The 23,734-nt window shown below is 36.2% G+C and overlaps 1 protein-coding gene across 3 annotated transcripts in view; it reads right to left on the bottom strand.

Moving 5' to 3' along the window:
* The window catches only part of LOC136717167 (ryanodine receptor 3), a 146,951-nt gene that overhangs the window by 104,185 nt on the left and 19,032 nt on the right, over positions 1-23,734 (bottom strand). For all 3 annotated transcript variants that reach the window (XM_066694653.1, XM_066694654.1, XM_066694655.1), the window contains exons 2-8: positions 19,343-19,462; positions 9,412-9,519; positions 4,940-5,014; positions 3,787-3,865; positions 2,622-2,734; positions 1,399-1,498; positions 358-451 (exon numbers count right to left, since the gene is read on the bottom strand). In XM_066694653.1, coding sequence (XP_066550750.1) covers positions 358-451; positions 1,399-1,498; positions 2,622-2,734; positions 3,787-3,865; positions 4,940-5,014; positions 9,412-9,519; positions 19,343-19,462 — 689 coding nt within the window. The remainder of the gene's footprint in view (positions 1-357; positions 452-1,398; positions 1,499-2,621; positions 2,735-3,786; positions 3,866-4,939; positions 5,015-9,411; positions 9,520-19,342; positions 19,463-23,734) is intronic.

Here is a 23,734-nt window from a genome sequence, read left to right as displayed (position 1 = left end):
GCCAAATTCAGCAAGTTTTCACCTTCCCAGTTCAGAATTGAGTTGAATTCACACTGATGAATCCAAACTGATTACAGATCAGGGGAGCATCGCTGCTGTTATTAAATTATTAAAGGTTCTGCTCCAATGCTCAAAATGCTCTATCAAATAACAACACCCAGGTTTTAAACCATGATCATGGCGCTTGACCCTGTACTGGGTGAAGCGGTAACTGCAAATGGATGGATGGATATCAATTAAATCCCAACTCTTGAAAAGCACAGTAACTCTGTACTTATATTTGTATTTTTAATTTGCACTAATCCTGCCAGGCCTCCCTGAGCCGGCCAACAGATGGGTTTACCAAATAAAACTCACTTGCGCTGGTCGTCGCTCTGGTCGGAGGCCGGGATGGTCAGACTCTCATCATGTCCGTGAAAGAGACGCATCACGTGACCGCCAAGCAAGAACCCTGAGGAAAACAGGACAGAGTCAAAGTATTTCTTTGGATCTGAGGGAAATGGGATTAAGTAAGTTTCACCCATCATAAGAAAAAATGTTTAGCTTAGAGGTGTAACATAGCTATTCATATTACAAAACTTTGAGTTTAGTAATACATTTAAGAATGTCCATTAAATCCACTAGAAAGAAGAAAGTAAATATTGGATGTTTGGTTTATTAATATCCTATTTAATGATTAGCAATAGAGCTTTATGGGGGGCTCAACTCGGCTCATTTGAGGATGTTTTGTTTTATTGTGTACATTGTTTTTGTGTTTCTTTTAACAGCATTGAATGCATATGATCTGGTTGTAGAATTGCTAATGGTTTATAAATGTCATTAATTGTTTTAAAATAACCTTCATGTTATAGTCTCTCTCTCATTAGTTAAGAATAACCAGGATAGAACATTGATGTTTTTGATGCAGATCTTTCGCCTGTTTAAGAAAGAAGCGTGTTTTTGGTTTTGTTTTTTTAACTAAGACACTTCTGTTAGAACAGCAGTTTCACAAAGACAGGAGACTGACGGTGCTCTTTAGAGACGAGGCAGAGAATACTGAGTAGTACCTTTTACCCTCTCCTGTGTAAGCAGGAATTACAATCAACGCAACCTTATTAGTCCAGAGAATAAATGGGCTTCTTTAGTCTGGGCAAGAAGTGAAACATTACAACCCTGATGTGTCTCTTTATCTGGTCACTAGAATCAAGCCATAAAAACAATTAAGGAGTAACCTTGGCAAGAGTATTTTATATATATTTATATTTCACTAAGAAATTGCATCTTTATTATCAATTCTAACTCTTGCATAAGATGTAGAAGACTTATTTTTTCAAGGCAATGTTCCTACTTTTGATAACATGAGATTTGTATTCTAGTCCAGTAGACTGATGAAATTTCCCCAGCATGTCCTCAACTTGCCTTCTGCTACATTGCTCCCAGAGCAGGTGGGGTGGACATTCCACAGCGTCTGCATGAAAGAGGCATCCACCTGTATACTCCCATTAGAGATGGACAGATGCTGGAGGAAGAGAAGAATGGAAATACTCATTATTACATATATCAACACCATAATAAAATACCTCCTGTGTCACAATATGATTGTGTCTTGAGGAAATGGGGTCATAAATTCAAATGCAAGGCAAGAAAATGAACGTTTCAAATTTCTTCCTCACTGTCATTATTAGACATGTCCTAATACTGCCATGCATCCCTGAGCCATGAATGCTTTGGCCATCCTTGCCTGACTGGGTCAATGCAGAATGTGATTCTACTGGTAATTGCTTTCTGAGGTCTTGGATTGTTTTGCAATTAAAACGCTACAAGCTTGATGTGGTTTGGATCTAGGAAAATGTGTAATATGATAGTAGTTCTCCTTGGCAGTGTGCTGTTCTCTCTGCCTGATGTGCAGAGAGAGAACACTTTGATAGAGTGATACAAGACTTTCCACAAATCCTCTAGTAATGTTTCAAGGCTGTGAAATCGTTTCCTATTAATTCCACAAAACCTGAAAGCATTGTATTATCAATGCTATAATTACCTGATAATAATCCTGAAATATCCTGCTATCCATTTCCATGAAAATCCTGGCGCGTTTATGTAATGAACTAATGTCACAGTTAAATACTGACAGGATATTTGACTGAAGCCGACAGCATTCTGTACCAGGAGAGCAAATTCAGAAGCAGTTCACCTTTCAGGGACCTTACAGAAAGTTTTGAGGATAAAGTGGACGTGCTGTCCTTGGAGATTGAACTGAATTCCTTTCCTATTGTTCCTGTTTATGGCGTTTTCCATCAAGACAAGTATTCAAGCATTCAAGCAAAATTAGCATGAGAAAAGACTACCTGAAGCTCAATGCAAGGTGGTGAGGTGGGAACGGCGGACGCCCTTTGGTGAAGCATTGCGTATTGAGGTGTGAACAATATTGCAATTGTGCTCCACCTAATTTCCTCCCATATTATCGGGAAGACACCTTCCAGGAAATATTTTGTTTCTTCCCATAGCTAGTTTTTATGGAAAAAGCATTTCACACAATTCCAAGAGCAGAAAAACCCTAAGAGTACAAGGTAATAGTATTGAACAATTCAAGACAATGAGTTTCGCTTAAAGGTGACTCCTGAAAGGGAGAGATGACTACTCACCAGGTACCTCTCTGAAGAGACACTGACTAGGATGAGGTCATCACCAATACGCACTTTCTCTCCTTCAGATCTCTGTTTTGATGCTGGGTGAATGGTCCACCAACATGCTTCACCTACAGAGAAGTACATACAAGCAGAGATGCTGGGAAATTAATCTATTATGCATGCACAGTCAAACTGATCTTATACAAAGAAAATATAACTGTATTAATTTGTTTAAACCTTACAGAATATTGATTTAATCCACTTACTGGCCATAATTTGTTGATTATTAACCACCTTAGAAAATTATTATTATGGATTCATTTTGAAAAAAAATATATGTAAATTTGCATTAAATTTGCAGTTTAATTTATGTCACCAGTTCAGACAGATTAAGGTCAGGCATGTCACATGAATGATGCATGATGGTTAAACAGTACTAAGACTGAAGTATCCTTTGCAGATGTGGAACCATATGCCCTGAGATAGGTCCTCTACTTTAAATATTTCATTGAGTTATGTCAAGGTCCTATAGGTATCACAAGTACCACACGCAGCTTTTTCCAAATGCTAGTCATTCTATCAATTTTGTTTTAAAGGTCACCTGAATCAGATATTATGCAAGGCCATTTTAAGATATTCTGTGGATTTAAAGCGATTGCAGGAACTTTCCAGTTAAAGGTCCTTCGAAATAAATAAATTACTTGGGAAACATTTTTCTCTCAAATACTTAGCTTCTTACAGTGCCTGTTTTCCTCAGGCAAATTCAGCCATCTACATGTAGCAAATCACAGTAAACTAAGAGTACGCAGATGTTTCACTGTTCTAGCCATTGTGATTGTGACTGATAACATTTGCCCCAGTTTTCTATTTTAAAACCAAGTCCCAATGTTCCTTTTTCTCCCCCTACCCTGAGTGCAGTGGCAGTTCCTTATTGGCTCATTCGGGTATGATGCATTTATAAAACAGTATTCCATTTCTCATGTGGTTTGGGCCTTAGGTACTGAAAACAGCTGAAGAGAATATAAGTACATGTTTACTGTCCTTATTGATGATTAGCAACTCCTCAACTAACACCATTAACAAAATTAATAATTAAAGGGAGGGCTAGAGGTCAGTTTAGGTTCAGTTATTTGCCCTACTTACTGTTTCAATTATCTAATTAGACCTTGTTTGTGTTTACCTGTTGCATTCTCTTGCAGTCCCACATCAAAAGAAAGCTTGTCTGTCACGGACCGTGATGAAGTCAGACAGGTTAAATACTGAAATACACACAAATATAAAAAGATCAATAAAAAAATAGATTGGCAGACAGATATACAGACAGATAGGTCTCCAGACAGAATGAGAAATACTTGATCTAAGTTTAAGTTTACATACATTATAGGATTGTTGCACCAGCATTCAAAAATGTAAGCAAACAATCTGTTATAACAAGTAAAGCTCTCTCTTTACTGTAAAGACCTGTCAATTTGTTTATGTTCTCATCTTCAGTTTTATTCACTCGATCTGTCCCTTAGAAATACGTATTTTCTCCTATCTACCTTTAGCTTTGCCTTTGGAAATGAATTCAATTCCAGTTGTAGGAAGCCTCAGAGAGAAATAAACAAACCTTGTCGATTTCATTTAGTGTCTGGACAGATATCACTCTTCTCACTGTTCCCTCACTACACATGCGCTTGCTTCCTGACTGGAGTTTATTTCTCAGTGCAACAGAATATCCCCCTCTTCCACTAGTCATGTTTGTGTGAGGGCCAGATCAAATCAAAACTTCCACCCACTAACCAACTGCAAATGAAAAAAAATACAGTACTTGATAGCTGGTTTGCACTAGAGATAAGGAAGAGTGTTCTATCAATTGCTGGCATTATAATGTATTACTTGTTGTAGGTAAACTTTTGATTTAATCCAGGTATGAATCCAACAATTAATTACTATACTGTGGTTTGTAAGCATAGGGCTATGTGTACATTTTTCTTACAACATTTAAGGAATCTTATCAATGAGAGAAGAATTCTCATTGAAGAGGAATCGTATACATCTCTTATACTTCTTAACCCCAAACATTTCTCATCTGAAGGGAAGGTTTTCTCTTCACCAGGGAAATGTATCCATTCAAATCAATTTCATACAACTCATCAGCTTGTCATGAGTGCGTGAAATGCCGCAGCATTGAGGAATAGGTCTATTACAGTATTTGAAGATCTACAGCCCTGATCTAAAGATGTCTTGTATGCCATGTTCTGACTACTGACAGAAAAAATCCCAGCTGAAAAGGTTAGCAAAATAAAAACCTGACTTGTGTCTCAAAAGCAATGAAACGTCCTCATTCTTACCATCCCGCTGAAAGAATGTCGAAGCAGAATGGCATGACCGTAAAGAAGTGTCCTGTGTCCACCTCCTTGGGCTGCCTGCAGATACATCAAGGAACTGTTAAAATCTCACACTGGAAAACAATTACATTTATGGCAGGGAAGTTTGTCACAATAGGGTACAGACATTTCTGAAGAGCGTTAAGGAAGAATCATGACTGTGTGTTCATTTCCCACATACAAAAGTTGTGTGCTAAAACCAACGAATCCATGCAACATCACTCAATTCCTCGTGTTAGACAAAAAGGAGATTGACTGGTTCCATTATGAACCAGCGAAATTTCATTGATATACCACAGGGGAGGAAATGTTGGCTCTTCAACCTCTCATACCTTCGTATAGACAATAAAAAGTAAATTGTTTTCACATTTCATTGGGAGCTACTAAGAGTACTTACCTTTCTTATAAACATCTATGAAGCATTAAGATAGAATAGAAAGATATATTATTATTTAATGCCTTATCTTTTGAACATCAATGTGTTCGAAGCTATGTAAGTTTACATCCCGGATGAAAGTTGTTTGTCCTTCTTTTGTCATCACAGAATTTAGATGAAAAAAAAAAACAAAAAAAATTAAAAAATAACAACATTAAACAATCACAACAAAAGTGATTGAATTGCGAATTGTACTTTGTGAGCACACACACGAAAAAACTGCACCATTCTGTTAGCAATGAAAAGCTAACATGACATTAGTCTTTAAATGTACAATGCCTGCTCTAAAAGCATTTTGCCCAATTTTAAACACAAACCAAGATTATACAAATAATAGAGAGCAGCAGCTAGGCCTAACATTTCATAAAATTTGCCCATGGCACAGGTTACAAAGAGAAAAATATGAATTTTACCCCTTCTTATTTGTGGATATAATAACACTATTAACTGGGAAGTGTATGTAAAAAAAAAAAAAAAAAAAGGAATGGGCATTTGTTCAAATAAAAGAGAAAACTGTATCTTGCCTCCAGCTGTTGCTTCAAGATTGCCTGCTGTATTTCAAGCTTGCAGATACACTGACATCACATGAGAAATGGTGACCTTTCACAGAACTTTTTTTTTCCCAGTGTTGTGAGCTGCAGATTTATGTATAATCTGTGAAATTGTGTCTGCAAAAGCCAAACTAAAATAAAATATGATGCCCACAAAATTAAATAAATATCAGGGCTGCATGAGCAATGTTTTGTAAGGGGTAACATTTTACAAAGATCATAGCTGCTAAAGGAAGATTTAAAGAATGGCTCTGATGTGAGATTTACACTACCGAGCATTGCTAGAGGAGATACGCTTTTAACAGACAAATTCAGCTAATGTCTCTGGTTACAGCTGCAATAATCATTAGCCCGTCCAAGTTGGAGCTCTGAAGACAAGCAAATAGGTTTATGGTTGTGCTCCATATTGGTTGCAGAACATTTCCCCTTCCTTGGTACCCTTGAAATTTCAAGAGGTTTAGAACCCCAGGAGAACACAATTACCAAACCACATTCCATAGACAAGAGCAAAGAGAGAAATCGGATTAATCAAGTTAAAATGGAGAGAAACCCATTGGCAACAAACTGTGAGAAAAGAATGCATCTTCTCCCTTGAAACTTTGGTAATAAATGGCATACATTAAACAAAAATACGACGATGATGACAACAAAAATCAACTTTGAAGAATGAGCGTTAGAAGGTATGGCCCTAAAAGTGGATATGGCAGGAAATTGCTCTGAGCAACGTACATGCACCATTTCCAAAACAGTCGCAGTCCCAAGTTCTACAAACTGTGTTGGGCTCTTCAGGCTTTCAGTTTCATCTTGAGTCCTGTTAATACACCCCCACTGCACTCATTAGATTACGACAACAATGTCACCGAAGTTAAGCCTCATGAAGAACACCAAGAAAGATCATTAGAGTTGCTAATAAAGATGACAAGTGAAGTGAGCAAGTTGGGTCACATAGATGTTCTGCAGATGTGAATTCAGTCAGTTAGTGATTAGTAGGTTTTAGTAACATTATTAATAGCAAAGAACACGTCTTTCTCTTCTGCCTCCTGTCTCCCTTCCCCCAGTCACATGTCTTGGCAAATGTCATGTTAAAGGATAAGCATGGCAGGAATATTAGCCTTAAGCAGTCTAGAGCTGGCACTTTCACTTGAAGATGTTTAATTAGAAATCAGGAGAGGATTTAGCTCAGTGTAAGTCCTTTAAATCGTTACTTGCATAATCTCAGTCCAAAACACAGATGCTGCGAGACATTACGGAACCAATGGATTTCAATTTGATAATTACCATAAAGTGGAATTCCACAGTCTGGCGGGTTCTGCCCACTTTGACAAGTACATTTATTTTTTACCTCCAGCCACACTTGCTAAAGAAGGACTGTTTGACTCATTCACATTAGCAGTGTACTTGAACCTTTCATTAAATTAAGTAGCATTTTCACTTCTCTCCAAATGTCACATTGAAAGTTTGGGAAGTGCAATTATGTTAAGCCTGTTAAAAGTCATAAGTACCTAGAAGTTGCTCCCATTTAGATATCAAATCCACAGTTTATACCAGACTGGGGGGGGGAATGTCTATACAATCCCATATCTTTTGGGATCTTTTGGGAATAAATAGTTTTTTGTATGGCAGCATGAAAGCACATAACCAGAAACACATTATACAATAATAAAGTGAATCAAAAAGGTTATGTTCTTATACTGAGCACAGTGTGTACATTGTGCGAAAATCGGCCTTTAATAAAAGTTTTATCATAGTCCTATTCTGACTGTCATTACAAAGGTATGTGAAATAAAATATTCAAAGTACATAATTTGCCTAAACTCCACTTGAGTGGGAGATTTTAAATGCATAAATAATGGCACAATCAAGACACAATGAATACTCTGAATTCCTATCAAATTCCAAAACATTGATTGTAATGCTGGTGTATATTTTAAAAATAAAGTAGATTGCAATGTAAATTATAGGCAACCGATCGTGCCTCATATTTTCAAAATATTGATGAAAATAACTATTTAAAATGTAATTACAGTTTACTATACTTACTTAAATTGCAGCAAGGACCACTTTAAAGCAAAACATTAGGATTGATCCCTTCCTTAAAAATAAAGACTGGCATGACACAGGTTTATGTATTTTGTTAAAAAGATGGACAAGACAAAAATGTGCACACTTCTAAGTGAAAGTGAAGTTATGAGAATGCTTTGCGAAAGCTTTCATGCGGTTAAAACCATATGAGTGTGAAATGGATGGTGAACATACCCATTTGTCGAGGTCTTTGTGCTAGCATGGTCGAACAAAAATAAAGATAAATTACAAAGCCAAAAAAATAAAAATGAAATGGATTATTGTCTTCTACAGTCAATGAAGGCAAAAAAAACATTAAATTATTCAATAAAAAAATGTTTTTTAATATATTAAACTTTTATATATAAAAATGTCTTACAGAAAAAATACATTTTCAGCAATCTAAAAAGAAAAAAGAACTATAAAACATAATAGTTTTGGGATACAAAATGAGGATTCTCAAGAAGGTAATGTAAAATAAAACCAATGTATTCCCATCATATATAGCTGTCTGCACATCATGTATATCTCTTGAAAAATCCTCACACTCCCTGTCTGAAGTCTGTCAAGGGAAGAACTGTAAAGGGAAGGCAAGAAGCGTGTCTTGTTATGCTGTGGTTAATCTAAACTATTTGAATGCTGACTTTAGCAGAGGTACAGCACAAAAAAAGAAAAATAAAAGAAAAAAAAAGATTAGCCAGAATGTGGATATATACCACAAGCAATAACATGCAGTCCTGTTCCAGACTATTAATACCTTTACCAGTTTTTCCATACGGCTCTAGATTTTAAATGTATCATGGTGCTGCAGAGAGCAATAATTCTCTTGGATGGCAAAGGCAAAAGAAACCAGACCGAATGTTTAAATCCCTTGATGAATAAGAAGTGATACATTTATGAAGAAAGAACTGTAACAATGTATGACACAATGGGGTAAATGTGGATGAAAGCTTTTGCTCTAGTAATAACCAAAAGCTTCTTTCCTGTCATTTTGGATTTAAGACAAAAAGAAGTTACAATGTTGATTGAGTGGGAAAACAGAATAAAGAGGAGAGAAATAAAGTCTTGGAGGAATAAGGCTCCGACATCACAATATCCTTTCAGTTATTACATATTCCACGTGTGAAGTCTGATAAAATGTATAATATGGAAGAAAATCCACAAGGTGCATACAGGTATACAGCAGGAGCACTTTAGTAAACATATAGTCAAAAGTGAAGTGTATATTTATGATTTCTGTGTGTAAATGCATATCCTTGCATATCTTATACATGTGCGTCCAGTAACTTTAAACATAAGCTTCTGGCTGGGTATCTAAGCTGTATTAAGATTGTAATATAGTCTTGACAAGCAACATTTTTATGGGAGTTAGAAATAGTTACACTTACTCCTTCACTTGCGTTCTCCCCAGTGTTGGCCAGCATCTCCTGAAGGGCCCGTACAGAGAGGGACTGCTCCAGCACGAAGTTACAGATACACAGGTCTGGAGGAACATACTGCAGACAGAGAAAACAAAGGTCAAGACACCTCCCAGCACTGTTTGCTCCACTGACCCCTCCATAGATTAATTACAGTGAGACAGTGTGAAGAAACTTCACTTCATGGGTAATTCAGGCAAGTTCCACATCATTGTGATTCTTAGGCACCCACTTCATGAATGAATTGAACAAACATGCTTTTCAAAAGCGCTAATGGGGCAGATTCCTCAAGGCAGTAGTGCCTAAACACGGTCCTTGAGAGCCCCTATCCAGTACATTTGGTTAGTCACCATAAATTGCAAATTTTGACAGACTGGGACCAAATGGAAGTTACTGATCAATTAAGGAAATAACTTGTACAATTAAGGGAACTCTGGTCACTGAGGGCTGAAAAGGGTAGGTAATTTGCCTCACACCAGATCTCTACACAGTCATTTTACAAATCACCTGCTTAATTTATCACATTGAAATTGTTCTAGGTGTTAAGAAACTGCTGATTAAAGGTTACTTATTAAACCTGTTAAAGCTCTGGAAAGAATTAAGAGACCACTGCAAAATTATCAGTTTCTCTGGTTTTACAATTTATAGGTATGTGTTTGGGTAAAATGAACATTTTTGTTTTATTCTATAAACTACTGACAGCATTTCTCTCAAATTCCAAATAAAAATATGAATGGAATGGAATGGCTGCCATACATGTAGAGATGCTGATTTAAGAAAAAATTGCAGTGGTATCTTAATTTTTTCCAGAGCTGTATATATATACACACACACACCTACCTGTATCTATCTACAATATATAGAAAAATACATAGTATTACAGTGAGGGAAAAAAGTATTTGATCCCCTGCTGATTTTGTATGTTTGCCCACTGACAAAGAAATGATCCGTCTATAATTTTAATGGTAGGTGTATTTTAACAGTGAGAGACAGAATAACAACAAAAAAATCCAGAAAAACGCATTTCAAAAAAGTTATACATTGATTTACATGTTAATGAGGGAAAAAAGTATTTGACCCCTTCGACTTAGTACTTGGTGGCAAAACCCTTGTTGGCAATCACAGAGGTCAGACGTTTCTTGTAGTTGGCCACCAGGTTTGCACACATCTCAGGAGGGATTTTGTCCCACTCCTCTTTGTAGATCCTCTCCAAGTCATTAAGGTTTCGAGGCTGACGTTTGGCAACTCGAACCTTCAGCACCCTCCACAGATTTTCTATGGGATTAAGGTCTGGAGACTGGCTAGGCCACTCCAGGACCTTAATGTGCTTCTTCTTGAGCCACTCCTTTGTTGCCTTGGCTGTGTGTTTTGGGTCATTGTCATGCTGGAATACCCATCCACGACCCATTTTCAATGCCCTGGCTGAGGGAAGGAGGTTCTCACCCAAGATTTGACGGTACATGGCCCCGTCCATTGTCCCTTTGATGCGGTGCAGTTGTCCTGTCCCCTTAGCAGAAAAACACCCCCAAAGCATAATGTTTCCACCTCCATGTTTGACGGTGGGGATGGTGTTCTTGGGGTCATTCCTCCTCCTGCAAACACATCGAGTTGAGTTGATGCCAAAGAGCTCGATTTTGGTCTCATCTGACCACAACACTTTCACCCAGTTCTCTGAATCATTCAGATGTTCATTGGCAAACTTCAGACGGGCCTGTACATGTGCTTTCTTGAGCAGGGGGACCTTGCGGGCGCTGCAGGATTTCAGTCCTTCACGGCATAGTGTGTTACCAATTGTTTTCTTGGTGACTATGGTCCCAGCTGCCTTGAGATCATTAACAAGATCCTCCCGTGTAGTTCTGGGCTGATTCCTCACCGTTCTCATGATCATTGAAACTCCACGAGGTGAGATCTTGCATGGAGCCCCAGACCGAGGGAGACTGACAGTTATTTTGTGTTTCTTCCATTTGCGAATAATCGCACCAACTGTTGTCACCTTCTCACCAAGCTGCTTGGCGATGGTCTTGTAGCCCATTCCAGCCTTGTGTAGGTCTACAATCTTGTCCCTGACATGCTTGGACAGCTCTTTGGTCTTGGCCATGGTGGAGAGTTTGGAATCTGATTGATTGATTGCTTCTGTGGACAGGTGTCTTTTATACAGGTAACGAGCTGAGATTAGGAGCAGTCCCTTTAAGAGAGTGCTCCTAATCTCAGCTTGTTACCTGTATAAAAGACACCTGGGAGCCAGAAATCTTGCTGATTGATAGGGGATCAAATACTTATTTCCCTCATTAACATGCAAATCAATGTATAACTTTTTTGAAATGCGTTTGTCTGGATTTTTTTGCTGTTATTCTGTCTCTCACTGTTAAAATACACCTACCATTAAAATTATAGACGGATCATTTCTTTGTCAGTGGGCAAACGTACAAAATCAGCAGGGGATCAAATACTTTTTTCCCTCACTGTATATCAAAGCCATTAATGTATGCCAATGGTTGACTCCTAAAATAAGCTAATTAACATATGACATCTAGATTAATCTTTTTGTACTTCAAATCACTGCCTGCAATGAATACATTACAAGTCCCTATTACACTTGTAAAATTATGGAAAAACTGAATCAGATACATAGTTGACAGGAAGCACAAATCTGTAACCAGGAGGTACAAACCTGCATTATGTGGAAAGATGCGTCACTGTTAAGGTTCTTAGACTGAAAATGCTTGTTCTCTTTGAAAACCTGCACTGAATACTAAGTGCCTGGCATGAAGCCATACTATTGAGCTTTGCTATGAGATCAACTTAAAAGCTGGCCGCTAAAGTTACCCTGAACAATGTAACATGGACTGCAGCCTGAAATAAGTCACACAATGACCATTACAAATAAAATCTAAAGGAAGTCTTTGGAATTCCCCATATTTAGTCTCAGCTTTCAAAGATGCATATTAAAGAGTATAAGAATTGCCCTTAACCCAATACTTTCTCTTACTAAAGCTTGCTATTTTCAGATTGTACACATCCTGAATCAGAACTAAACTGGCACAGGGATCACATACCTTGCAGATGTTTCCTAACATGACTATCTATTGGCCTATTAGATTACAATGAAATATCAATGTGATCCAATGTCAGATTGCTCCAATACCATTGCAAAAATATTTAAAACAAAATACGCTTCACCGCACTCTAAATCCACTCTGAATGATTGAGACAAATAAAAAGCTTAAAAGTAAATTGAAGAGATTTAACTTGCACACTTTTATTTATTCTGACATTAAGTAAACTTTATAAATCTAGCGTAACTTTATAAAAGTCAAGGTTAATTCTGACTGATAACAACAGAATTTACATGGGACAGCTTCTAAAAACACAGAGGGGTCAAAATCCTGTCTGCAACTGAAGAGTTCATATAATTAAAAAAGTCTCCGATGGTTCCATTCCCATCATTAAAGGTGTAAGTTCAGATAGATTGACAAATAATAATAATGTCTTCTAAATGTCAATGCATTGTGATTTTCCTTGGCATGTACTGTGCAGATAGTGAAATGTTCCATAAATTAAAAGTAATGATAGGCAAACCCTGCTGCCTTTCTCTGTAGGCACTGTGTTGTAATAATTGGATCAGACATCACTTAGCTATGGATGTTAATAACAGCATATCTGTTTACAAGTAACCATTCTCTGATGCACAGTGCAGCTGACACTCATAAACAAACAAACAAGAAATGCATTATCGACCAGCGCATTGAGGACAAATGCCTTATGAAAACAAAGCTCTGCATTAGTTCCGCAATTCCGATTTTAATTATTCAACAGTCATTTTTTAAATTGCTGTCAAGTGATTGAGTTTTCACTTTTCTAAAATTGTTGTTTAAAAAAGGCAGGTAATGATTTAGATTTAGATAATATCCCAAATAATCAAACCATTTCAGATACACCAGCAAACATTAAGAGTTAACAGGAAGCCCAAAGATTTTTTTTAGGTAGGTTTTAATTAAGAGTCATGTCCTTAAAGATCATGCAGAAGCTACAGTTACTTTAATTGTCTATAGCTCTTTATACTCTATTATTATATCACACAAAAAAAACTAATGGCAGTTTTAGGTCAGAACGCCATATTAGTACAAGATGTTTTTAGACAATCAGTAAGTTATCATTAGTGTTAAAATAACATTTTTAAAGAGATAGGGAACACAAGAATAAATAAAACATGCTCAGATTATTATATATTTGTTTTGACCCAATTATAACAATTTGTCGAATTTTCATAGTTTGCCAACATTGAAAGTACAACTTCTTCTCAACATACACTTTTTTCAGCTTTTCCACTCATAATATTGTGGTAATCCTTCAGTAATGCAAGTGACCAATGTGATGACTGCCTGACAAGGGTGGTAAATCCTAAATCTCAAGATCTAGTTTGAGACACAGATTTATCACTGCTACAACAAGCTAATTCATTTACTATCATAGAAAGGCAGAGTAATACTAATTATAGGACATGAGATTCTGACCATTAATACATGTAATGCCGAGTTGCCTAGAGATTGTCCTCAAAAAGTAATAATTTTGCCATGTATTCCTTAATTAGCAGTTGTCAAGACTGAGGGTTCTTACAAGAGCTATATCAGTGAAAAGTAGATCAAGGAATTCAACTAATTCATTTGCAACGCTATTGTATGGAGCGATTCTTGCCGTCAAAAAATTAAACAAGGGGCGAAAATCAAGACATAAATCCAGCTTTGCTGTGTTTTCTGCTCACTAGCGGCTTTATTCACAAACTTTTCCCTTAATTACTGGCTGGAGATGAAAAAGGTTGTTAAGGCTGTGTACTGTCAAAGGTTTAGCCCCTCAGGTTGGCGTGATCTTAATTGGGTTCATTAATTCTCCTCCCCAGCCCTTATCAGAGTACAGTCCAACTTTTAATTGCCAACACATTTTCACAATAATAAAAAGCCTCTGAAATCAGATTACTTTACGTCTTTCCTGAGACAATGCACATCTGTTACATATCCTTGTGGTTCACTTATAAAGCACATGACAGAGGACACAGGTATAATAATCCCTGATGGTCTGTGTGTTTGTGTATGTGTGCGTGTGCATATAATTATTCCTTAACTAATAATAATTAAAAAAAAAACTATAACAGCTTTGTATATTAAAATTATAACATAAAATTATATATATAGAAGAATGTCTACTCAGACCACAAATACTTAAAAAATCTATTCCATAACAGTTTCTAGATAGATAACTGGTCATATCATACTTGATCTAGTCAATTATATAGTCCACTAGGTAGTCTATATAGTCCACATAGTAGTCTAGACAACTACCTTGAACTAAGCATTAATAACTGTTATCAACCATTCAAGTTGTACAACATAACATAAGTGTCTTAATAAGTGTGTAACCCTTTCCATTGATTGTCTTAATTGAGGCCTCTTCAGAGAATTGAAACATCTTTAGAAATCCTGGCACTTCATACATAAAATATCATGTACACATTGGAAAGCAAAAGGGGAAACTCTCCCCAGAGTGTAATCCACCCTGGTGACCTCTGACCTGAGAGGCACAGTGTGAAAGGATACAGGCAACAGCAAGGAAAAAAACTGCAGACACGAGCAAGACCTATTAATGAGAATGCAACTCAGCACAAGGGATCTGATATTGTGTTTTCAATCTGGAAAGGTGGGGGCTAAAGTCACTTTTACAACTACTTGTCTGCTACCCCGTTATATTTTATTGTCAAGTAAGAGTGCAATGAGGTCACTCAAGTCCCTAAGGGATATACACAAACTGTAGTGGACTATGACCCCTTTGAGGAATGCAGTCTAGAAATAAAATCAGTAAGGTCGGCCAAGTTTTAGTTTTATTACCAAAAAGCTATCGTTTCAACCACCCCCACTTTTGCACTGTTGTATGTATTGTTTTATATATATTTATATTATGGCATATATTAGCATACTAAATTGGAAGTTAACGAAGATTTCATTATCTCTCTTAGTAATTTCGATGATATTCAAAATGCCTGAAGAATATTCTAAAAAAAAAAATAACGATTTTTCTCTTGATCATTACTGTTGTATCTATGAAGATGTTAATTAAACTGAGTCTACAGCAATAAGGATTGCTCATCTTTAATTCTAAACTACTTTGAATTCCCTCTTGCACAGGTCTGCCTAACAGTGAGTCATCGAGGTCTAGATGGGAGCGCACACGTCACAGCCTGAAGGCCATAATTTTCCAACAGCTTTTGCACAATGTATGATGATGGCTTGGGTGCACAGTCAACTGTATCCAAGTTGCAGGAATTTGACAACTTGATTTTGCAGGACAAGTTGATGAGCCTTAGCAGGAACTGATGAGACTCACCCCTAAATAAAACTGCAGTGAATTACAAATCATTATTTGCGTCATACTAGGGAACGCCTACAAAAAGGCCGTATTTCTTTTTAAGAAAACATTTAGGCATTTCACTATCAACTTTCCAGGTATGTATACATTACAAAGATGCTCCAAATATATACTTAGATATTTGTTATACAGCAGAAGTCGATGATGAAATGAGATGGAAATATGGTAATTAACACATTCTCTAAGGCTCTTAGCTATCAATATGCAAATGTCTTAATTCTGTATTACTGAAAATGCAAATAATCTAGTTCTTAATATGTTTCTTTAAAAAAATATATAAAGCATTAGACATCCATCCAATAGAATAACAGGTATAAACTGTTATTTTGTGAACATATATTGAATAAATATTGTTCTTTATTTATTAATGATATTAGAGTTTTTGAAAACCATTAAAATTCCAGTTTATTTGAACAGAGAAATCAATGCAAGCGAGGGATTGATGGAATTGTATGGTGAGGACCCTAAACATTTTATTCTCACAAAATTGAGACTGAGATTAAGGTAACACAGGCCCCAGTAGAATAGTACTGAGGAATCCTGACCTCCTGTAGAACATCTCTGAGATTATGTGGGAATAAGGAAGAAACCACAGAGACCATCTCTCTCTCGTTGCACTAGAAACTACTATGCAGGAGGAATGGAACAGTATTCCTCTGCCCATCTATCAAAAGGATTGCAACAGTCATTAAGGCCAAGGGTGAATTTACAGCCTATTAAACAGACTGAGAACAGCTGCTTTTTTGCATTTAGATTTTTGTCTTAATTTTTACAATGCACTGTATATATACATGTAATTATACTTCATGTACTTACAGTTCATTCTTATTAGACATCAACACATTAGATCATTTAGTAATTTGTATGTGCATGGTGGAATATGCCCTGGTTCTAAATTGCAAGTATTTTATTTATTGTGGATAATTTAATAAATGATGCATGACAATTTTTTAAGTCGTTTTCAAAATGGGTCTGACATTAGTGGCACACTGCACATGGATAACTAAAGAAATGAATGCACGTAAAATCCAGCAATATGTTTTTCTGTAATAACAGTTTTGTCCTGAATTTGATCATTACACTGCTTGGTATAGGTGTTATGTGAAGAGTGATGATTCTCACATCCAGGCCTGAAATGGATTTCTGGAAGAATCTACTGGAAGAGGGCCAGACAGTATTTTGTCTTGGTTTTGTGGTTTTAGTGCCACAAACAGGCATATTGTAAAAGGCAAGACTGGCGGCAGAGCAAGAGGATTTCAACATCCTATAAATGAGCACTGAAAATAAGACGACTGATGCAGTGAATGCAAATGCGGGCCTTAGTGTAGCAGGGTTTGTTAGAACACAGCTGAAAAACAACGCCCGTGACCTAATCCTTTCACATTCTAGACTTAAAACTGCCTTTTATATGCAGATACAACATGTGTAGAGGGTCCAAAAGTAATTTATTATTATTTTTTCACATATTCCCATTTCCCGCTGCTTCTCAGTTTGCGTTACCTAAGCGTTATTTGTAGAATGCCAGTGTTATGTTTTTTTTAAAAGTCATTTTTTTAAATCACAAAAGTGGTTGATGTAGTGCTTTGAAATAGATTGAAAAACAAACAAGGGAAATGGGAAGTACAGTGGGGTCTGTTTTTTGGTATTACAGTTTAGCTTTAGCCATTTTATATTATATATACACACACTTTACACTATTAACAGTTTTTTGTTGGTGCAATAGGCCTTATCAATCTCAATTAAATATAGATCATGATGAATTGGCCTTTTATTAATATTAGAAAAATGTATTTTCTCATTTAGTTCACAATGAAGGATCTTGATTAATAAGTCCATGAAGATAGATGATGAAAACTATCCAAACCAGTGCCACTAGGCCTGTAATATGTAATAAGGCACTAGGGCTGAATATGAGAACCCTCAAGTTGTTTCACATCAGGTTGTTCTGTGCAGCAAGATTAATAAATTACATTTGTGGCTCGTTTAAGCTGCATGTGTACCTCTGTCCCGAAACAGCCTCGGTATTGAAAGCCGCAGGGATGAGGAAAACTCTTTCCATTTTGATTGCATTTGTATGTGATTCCTTGCTTTTTCTGTAGTGAAGATTTCAGTATTTGTTCCATCTGTACCTCCCCAAGGGATGCTTTTCAGACAGAGATAATAGAATGAAGACAAACTATGAGGCAGCAATATTATAAATCATTCCTGTCTACTTTAATTATTGTCTGATACAGATTAAAGGCCACTGATTCTTCACAGTTCCGGGGTTGAAAAGCAATTGCATACAATATGTGCCGTGTGTGAATCCAGCTCTCATCTGCATTTGAAAATAAAAATCCTTTGTTTATGTCTGCTGAATGCTAATGTCTGGGCCATATTCATTACCAACAAAGAAAACGTATTGCAATTAAAAGCACAATCAATATAGAATATACAGTTTAGACCCACTGTCAAGAAGCTGTACATAGGGAAAACAGGAATGTGAGATTATCTAAGAAGAGGCTAATTGCTTCATCCTGATGAGCATTTCATATCAGGCTATATTGTTCCCAATTATAACACATTCTTCAAATTCTATAAAGTAAATGTGTTTGCTCGTATTGCTATTTATTTTATTTATTTTGCTGGACATCACAAAATTGCACTAAAAATGTAGAAGAATTTCATACATATATATATATTGAATAATGACTTACACAGCATTAGCTGAACAGAGACTTGTTCATTGAATATAGCAGGATTCTGAATTTCATTTTACAAACCAGAGCTGAGAAAAAAACATTACAAAATAATACGTACAATCTCCAAATTATTTTAAATGACCTGCAATGTAGATCAGATCTTACTCTGTGTGTGTGGGTGTTGTTTGTTTGCCTTATTGTATTATTGTACCTTATCTTATTTGCCGATATTTGAGACTCCTTAATTCAGCTCGTTGTCACTGCTCAGCCCCAGGTATCTTTCCCTACAAGGTTAACTTTTAGAAGCTTGTGGTACTACGGCATACAGCTGTCATGGTGATCAGATTTCAAATTCTTTAACTGATTGCCTAACAAAAAATACAGAAATGATTATGGCTTTTAACTCCAGATGTTTTTCATCTGTTTTTTGTACTTATTACTTAATTTTACCATCATATTTTGGTATTAAGAAGTACTCACTGGCCTGAGTTTTTCCCTTCCAATACCACATAAGTGTTTTCCCATGTACAATCAACTTGTAATATTTTAAATCTGATTCTGATCTCAAATGTCTGAGACCCGAAGAGGAAAATATTCAAATAAACAAAGCATTCAATTTTTGAAAATTCAAAATATAAACCGTTTGTTGAAAGGAAGGACGTGATTTGCACAGATACACGGCATTATTATTCTTGGCCAAAATATGGCCAGATCACACCTGAGATTGCAGACCAGATTTTGCTAGCAGCGATTCCAAACTTACGAGTTTCCTTAAAAGTAAAAACAGTGTAAGTGTTGCTTACCTTGGCCTCTGACGTTGGCTCTAAGTAGCACAGTCGATTTCCGAGTCCCTCAGCTGTCAGGCAGAACTTCCGATGCTCTTTCTGGATGTTGGCAACACATTGGAGAACCACTTCATCATCCTGCGAGAAACAACAGAGAGCCTTACAAAGGGAAAAATCTCCATCACTTTCAGTAACGACAAGCTTTCAAGGCCGGGTCACTTCTTGAAGAATGCATGCTGGGAATAATTTTACAATGATGGGCCTTTTGAGTTCCTCGGTTATGAAAAGATTTGGCAGGAGAGCCAAGCATCTTACATTATTCATCAGGGGGGGAATGGGGCAGTGAAGAACTGCATTTCTCGTTTAGAACTCGAATTGGGATTCATATTCTTCTTTCCAAAGCTGACTGGAGCAAGAGACAGGGCATCTCAGTTCATAATGATTTACTTATTTGCAATGTGTCCTAGATTTTGTTTTTTCAAGAAGCCTAAATTTGGTTAAATCGTTATTATAAGTAGGAAATAATGATTAAAGAATAAACATCAGTGGGGACTATCAGATAAATGCAAACCATACACTCTGAATACTTAATATCAATTATAATTCCCATCAATGTCATGATTTATGCTTCTAATATTTTAGTAAGAAATAAATATAGTAATTGTGCTGTCTTTTCTTCTGTACATTTCATTCATATTCTCGTTTCTCTTCTAATTGGACAAACAAGAATAACACATAGACAAAGCTCCTCCAGAGGAAATATGCATATCATTTGGACCTGCTTTTCATATATTTTAAATTTACATAATCTAAAATAATTGTGAAAAGAAATTGAATTTTATAAAGGAAACAATGAGACCATACAAGTATACCAAGCGCTTTAATCTCTGAATGATGTTGCTTTAGGGTAGTTAAATTGTGAAAAAAAAAGCTTCTTTCTGGGATGTCCTCAAGATATCGTTTACAGACATCCTTAAAACCTTTACAGAATTTGTTTTTATAACCCTCATTAGTTACACTACCATTTTCATTTTTTTTATCCCAAACCCATATTGTGCATTCTAAGCTTGTCTTGCCGTAAAATGGGTCTTTTCTGTGAAGCTGGAAGAAACCAGCTAAGGTTTCTGTCTCTTTCTTTTCACAGTGAACTGCTTTGAACCATTTATTATGCTTGATGAGATTGAGCTAATTTTAAAGCCACAATTGATTACAAAGTAATTAATTTAGAGAATACAGCAGACAAAACAACAGTAATGAGTATCCACTGCTGTTCAGTCCAACAAAAGACAGCAGAGAAAACATATTTAAACTTTGAAGGAGTCAGTATATTCAGTCTCCTTCATTTATTTTAACTAGTTTTGTTCTGTTCTCAACTATTTCTTTAATATTATTATAGTACACACAATCTGGATTTGCTTGAAAATAAAAAATGTCATGCCAAAGAAACAGAGCAGAGCTGAAACCAAATCTCTGGAAGTACAGTTGCTCCTTAGCACATTAAACATCAAGCATTGGAATAACATCATGCAACTGCAGCTATCTTCACCAATGTTGAAAAGCGAAGCAAAGATTTTATAAAGCATTGATGAGGCTCTTTGTTGAATACTATGTTCTGCCTGTTCTCTGCAATAAAGCATTGGCAGGAGGGAAAAGAATAAAGTCAAGGCTAAAATGAGTCGAAAGGTAGGATAGAAATATACTGCAAAGAGAACAAAATATTCTAGAACACAAGTTTATAGATTAAAAGAATGCAATTAAAATTAAAGGAACTGAAGTCCACAACTTTCCTTCACCCCTAAGCTTCAGTACATTCAGGTCAGTCAAACATGTGGAACACATTCACAATCTTGCTGAAATACATTGAAAAGAGTAAAAGATTGATTTACTTAATGTCATTACATCCTTTGACCTGAATTTCATTGAAAATTGCGGTAAACTAATTCAATTTATATCGGTCAATGTCTGAGACATGGCAATTCCAGCCTGCGTATAATTGGGTTTAAGTTGTCAACGAGATAAAAAATAAGTTAAGTATCCCTGTCATAAGCAGATGTTAGAGCAACAACGTAAGAGTATTGCAATAGATTTTAACAGGTGTGACTGAGGAACAGACTTAAAAAAAAAAACACAAAAAAAACATGTGGAAACATTTTTTGTTGTTCAGCAATATGCAGCAAACATTTAAAGTAGGCTTCAGATCTCTCAGGACCCTGACAAGATGGATATACGTGTTGCACTTGACAAGATGGCTTTCTAATATCAGATGACAAGGTGGCCATGATTCAGGGACAGATTGATCTGATCATGTAAAACGAATGTATGCCTCTGTTTGAAGTGCCTTTGATGGGCTATTTGCCATCACTGCTGATGTATTTATTTTTACCTGTGTTCCACTGCATACACATATTTATTGGAAAAGCTATGCATTTCCTGAAAAAACATTAAATATTAATTTATATCTGGAGAATCTTCCAATTTGTGCTGCAGATGAACACTGCTATTAATATTGCTTTTCTACATATTTATAGAGGGAATATCATCAGAAGCTCAACACCTTTGCTCTATAATGCTAAAGGTGCTATAATGTAAGGTGTACTGAACACTGAGAGAAAATAACAGTTATGAAACGTTAACAAACAAGATGGCTACAGAACACAATGAAGTGTACACATACAATCCCATTAAACTGACTTCACTGTGTAGGCAAACATGCTTCAAATGTTTATTTTCATTGAAGAATTAAGTTTTCTGCATGACTGCCTTTTCAATGATTCTCATGCTGTTTTAATTATATTCTTAATTAAATATTTTATTTAATTAATGGACAGACTTCACTGCAAATGGTGCAGTTATTATAATGCTATGGTACTTTTGTTTGTACAAGACTTGTCCTGTAACAAGGAGCAATGGAGAGGTTTATTGGGGTCTTTAGCTGTAAAGACCGAAGTGGCAAAGGTAACAACTAGATTAACCGTCGTACTCAATCTCACAAAACACAGGATAATTAGTTAAACCTTGAGTACGCAGTTAGTAAAGCAGAAAAGCATTTAACCTGGACCAGTTAAGTGGAACAGTAAAGGTGGTCCAGCAAGCAAATAAAGAAAACTATTTGACTGTTCACTCCCTCTCGTCACAGATGTTCAATTAATATTCTTCACTGGCACGGGCTTATCATGGGTTGAAACATACTGGTGATTTTTAAATTTTATACATAGTTTACTGGTACATTTCAAGGTTGTCTGGATACAAGTATTGGATAAGACTTGCAAATTTAATGTGTGTAGAATAAATATATGAAGTGTAGGAAACTGCTTTATTCACAATACTCAAACGTGGTTGTTTTTCTGTTTTGCCTTCAGTAACTGAAATTGGTTAAAAAGATTTATACTTTAAATATCAATCTGATGTTTCAGCAATACTGCAGGCTGTTTTACCTATTATGTATCACTGTAGCAATTTGCTTGCTAGCAATAATTGTTAGAAATAATTGCCAGCTAAAAAGTCACCCATACAAACCACAGGCATTTTAATTAGACAAGCACCATGAAGCAGAAACACTCTTGTAACCTATTTAAGCCCCACCCCTAAACCACATGTGCTAAGCCTGAGTGATCTATTTCTGAGTCACAGAAGGAATGTTCTCTTCACTTTCTTGCAATAGACAAACTGAGATACAACCCAAATGCATTATTTATACACCAGCGTTATCTTTCTAATCTAGCATGTTTACAACCGTGTCCGCTTTAAAGAAAGGAAAAATGGGGTCACATTTTAACCTTGGGGGAAAAAAAAGCTTTGAAATTGCTCCTTTCAAGTGTCAAAGCACTGTAAACCCATTCTCTGAAACCCAGAAGTGGATTGTGAGACTGAAATCAAATTTGTAAAAAGTTTAAAGACAGGAGTACAGTTTAAGTAAGTCTGTCACTTAACGGCCTTCACTAAATCAATGTCACGGCATTCACATGGCAAGTAATATAAAACTTCTGTCTTCAAAAAACACATTATACTTTTCCTAATCAGGTCTTTTTTCCAGGGCGATCTCTGTGAAAAAATTGCAATTAAATTAAATATTGATTTCAGTTTCCTTCGGCTTGCTGCACAGGCAACACAATGGTTATATTATTTTGCTCGCTAAAATAAGTGGACTAAATACTGAACACAAAGATTAAGCTGCACATGCATTTTATACTGCCGCTAATCACAACACATGGGGAGAGATACTGCTCCACTTACATTAATCTTTCAGAAGTTGAGTGCATAGGATCACAAGCCTGGGTATAATACGTCTTTTTTTCACGAAAGTCAATTAATCAAATTTACTGGCTAAGACTCAAAGATGGGTCAGTTTACAATGTGTGGCCAAAACTACATGTTTCTGTTTACCAATGCTCCCACACCAACTGTATCAGA

The sequence above is a fragment of the Amia ocellicauda genome, chromosome 21, assembly GCF_036373705.1.
Source record: "Amia ocellicauda isolate fAmiCal2 chromosome 21, fAmiCal2.hap1, whole genome shotgun sequence".
Lineage (NCBI taxonomy): Eukaryota > Metazoa > Chordata > Actinopteri > Amiiformes > Amiidae > Amia > Amia ocellicauda.
The sequence above is the reverse complement of the archived record's forward strand: the minus strand, read 5'-3'. Positions and strand labels throughout refer to the sequence as shown.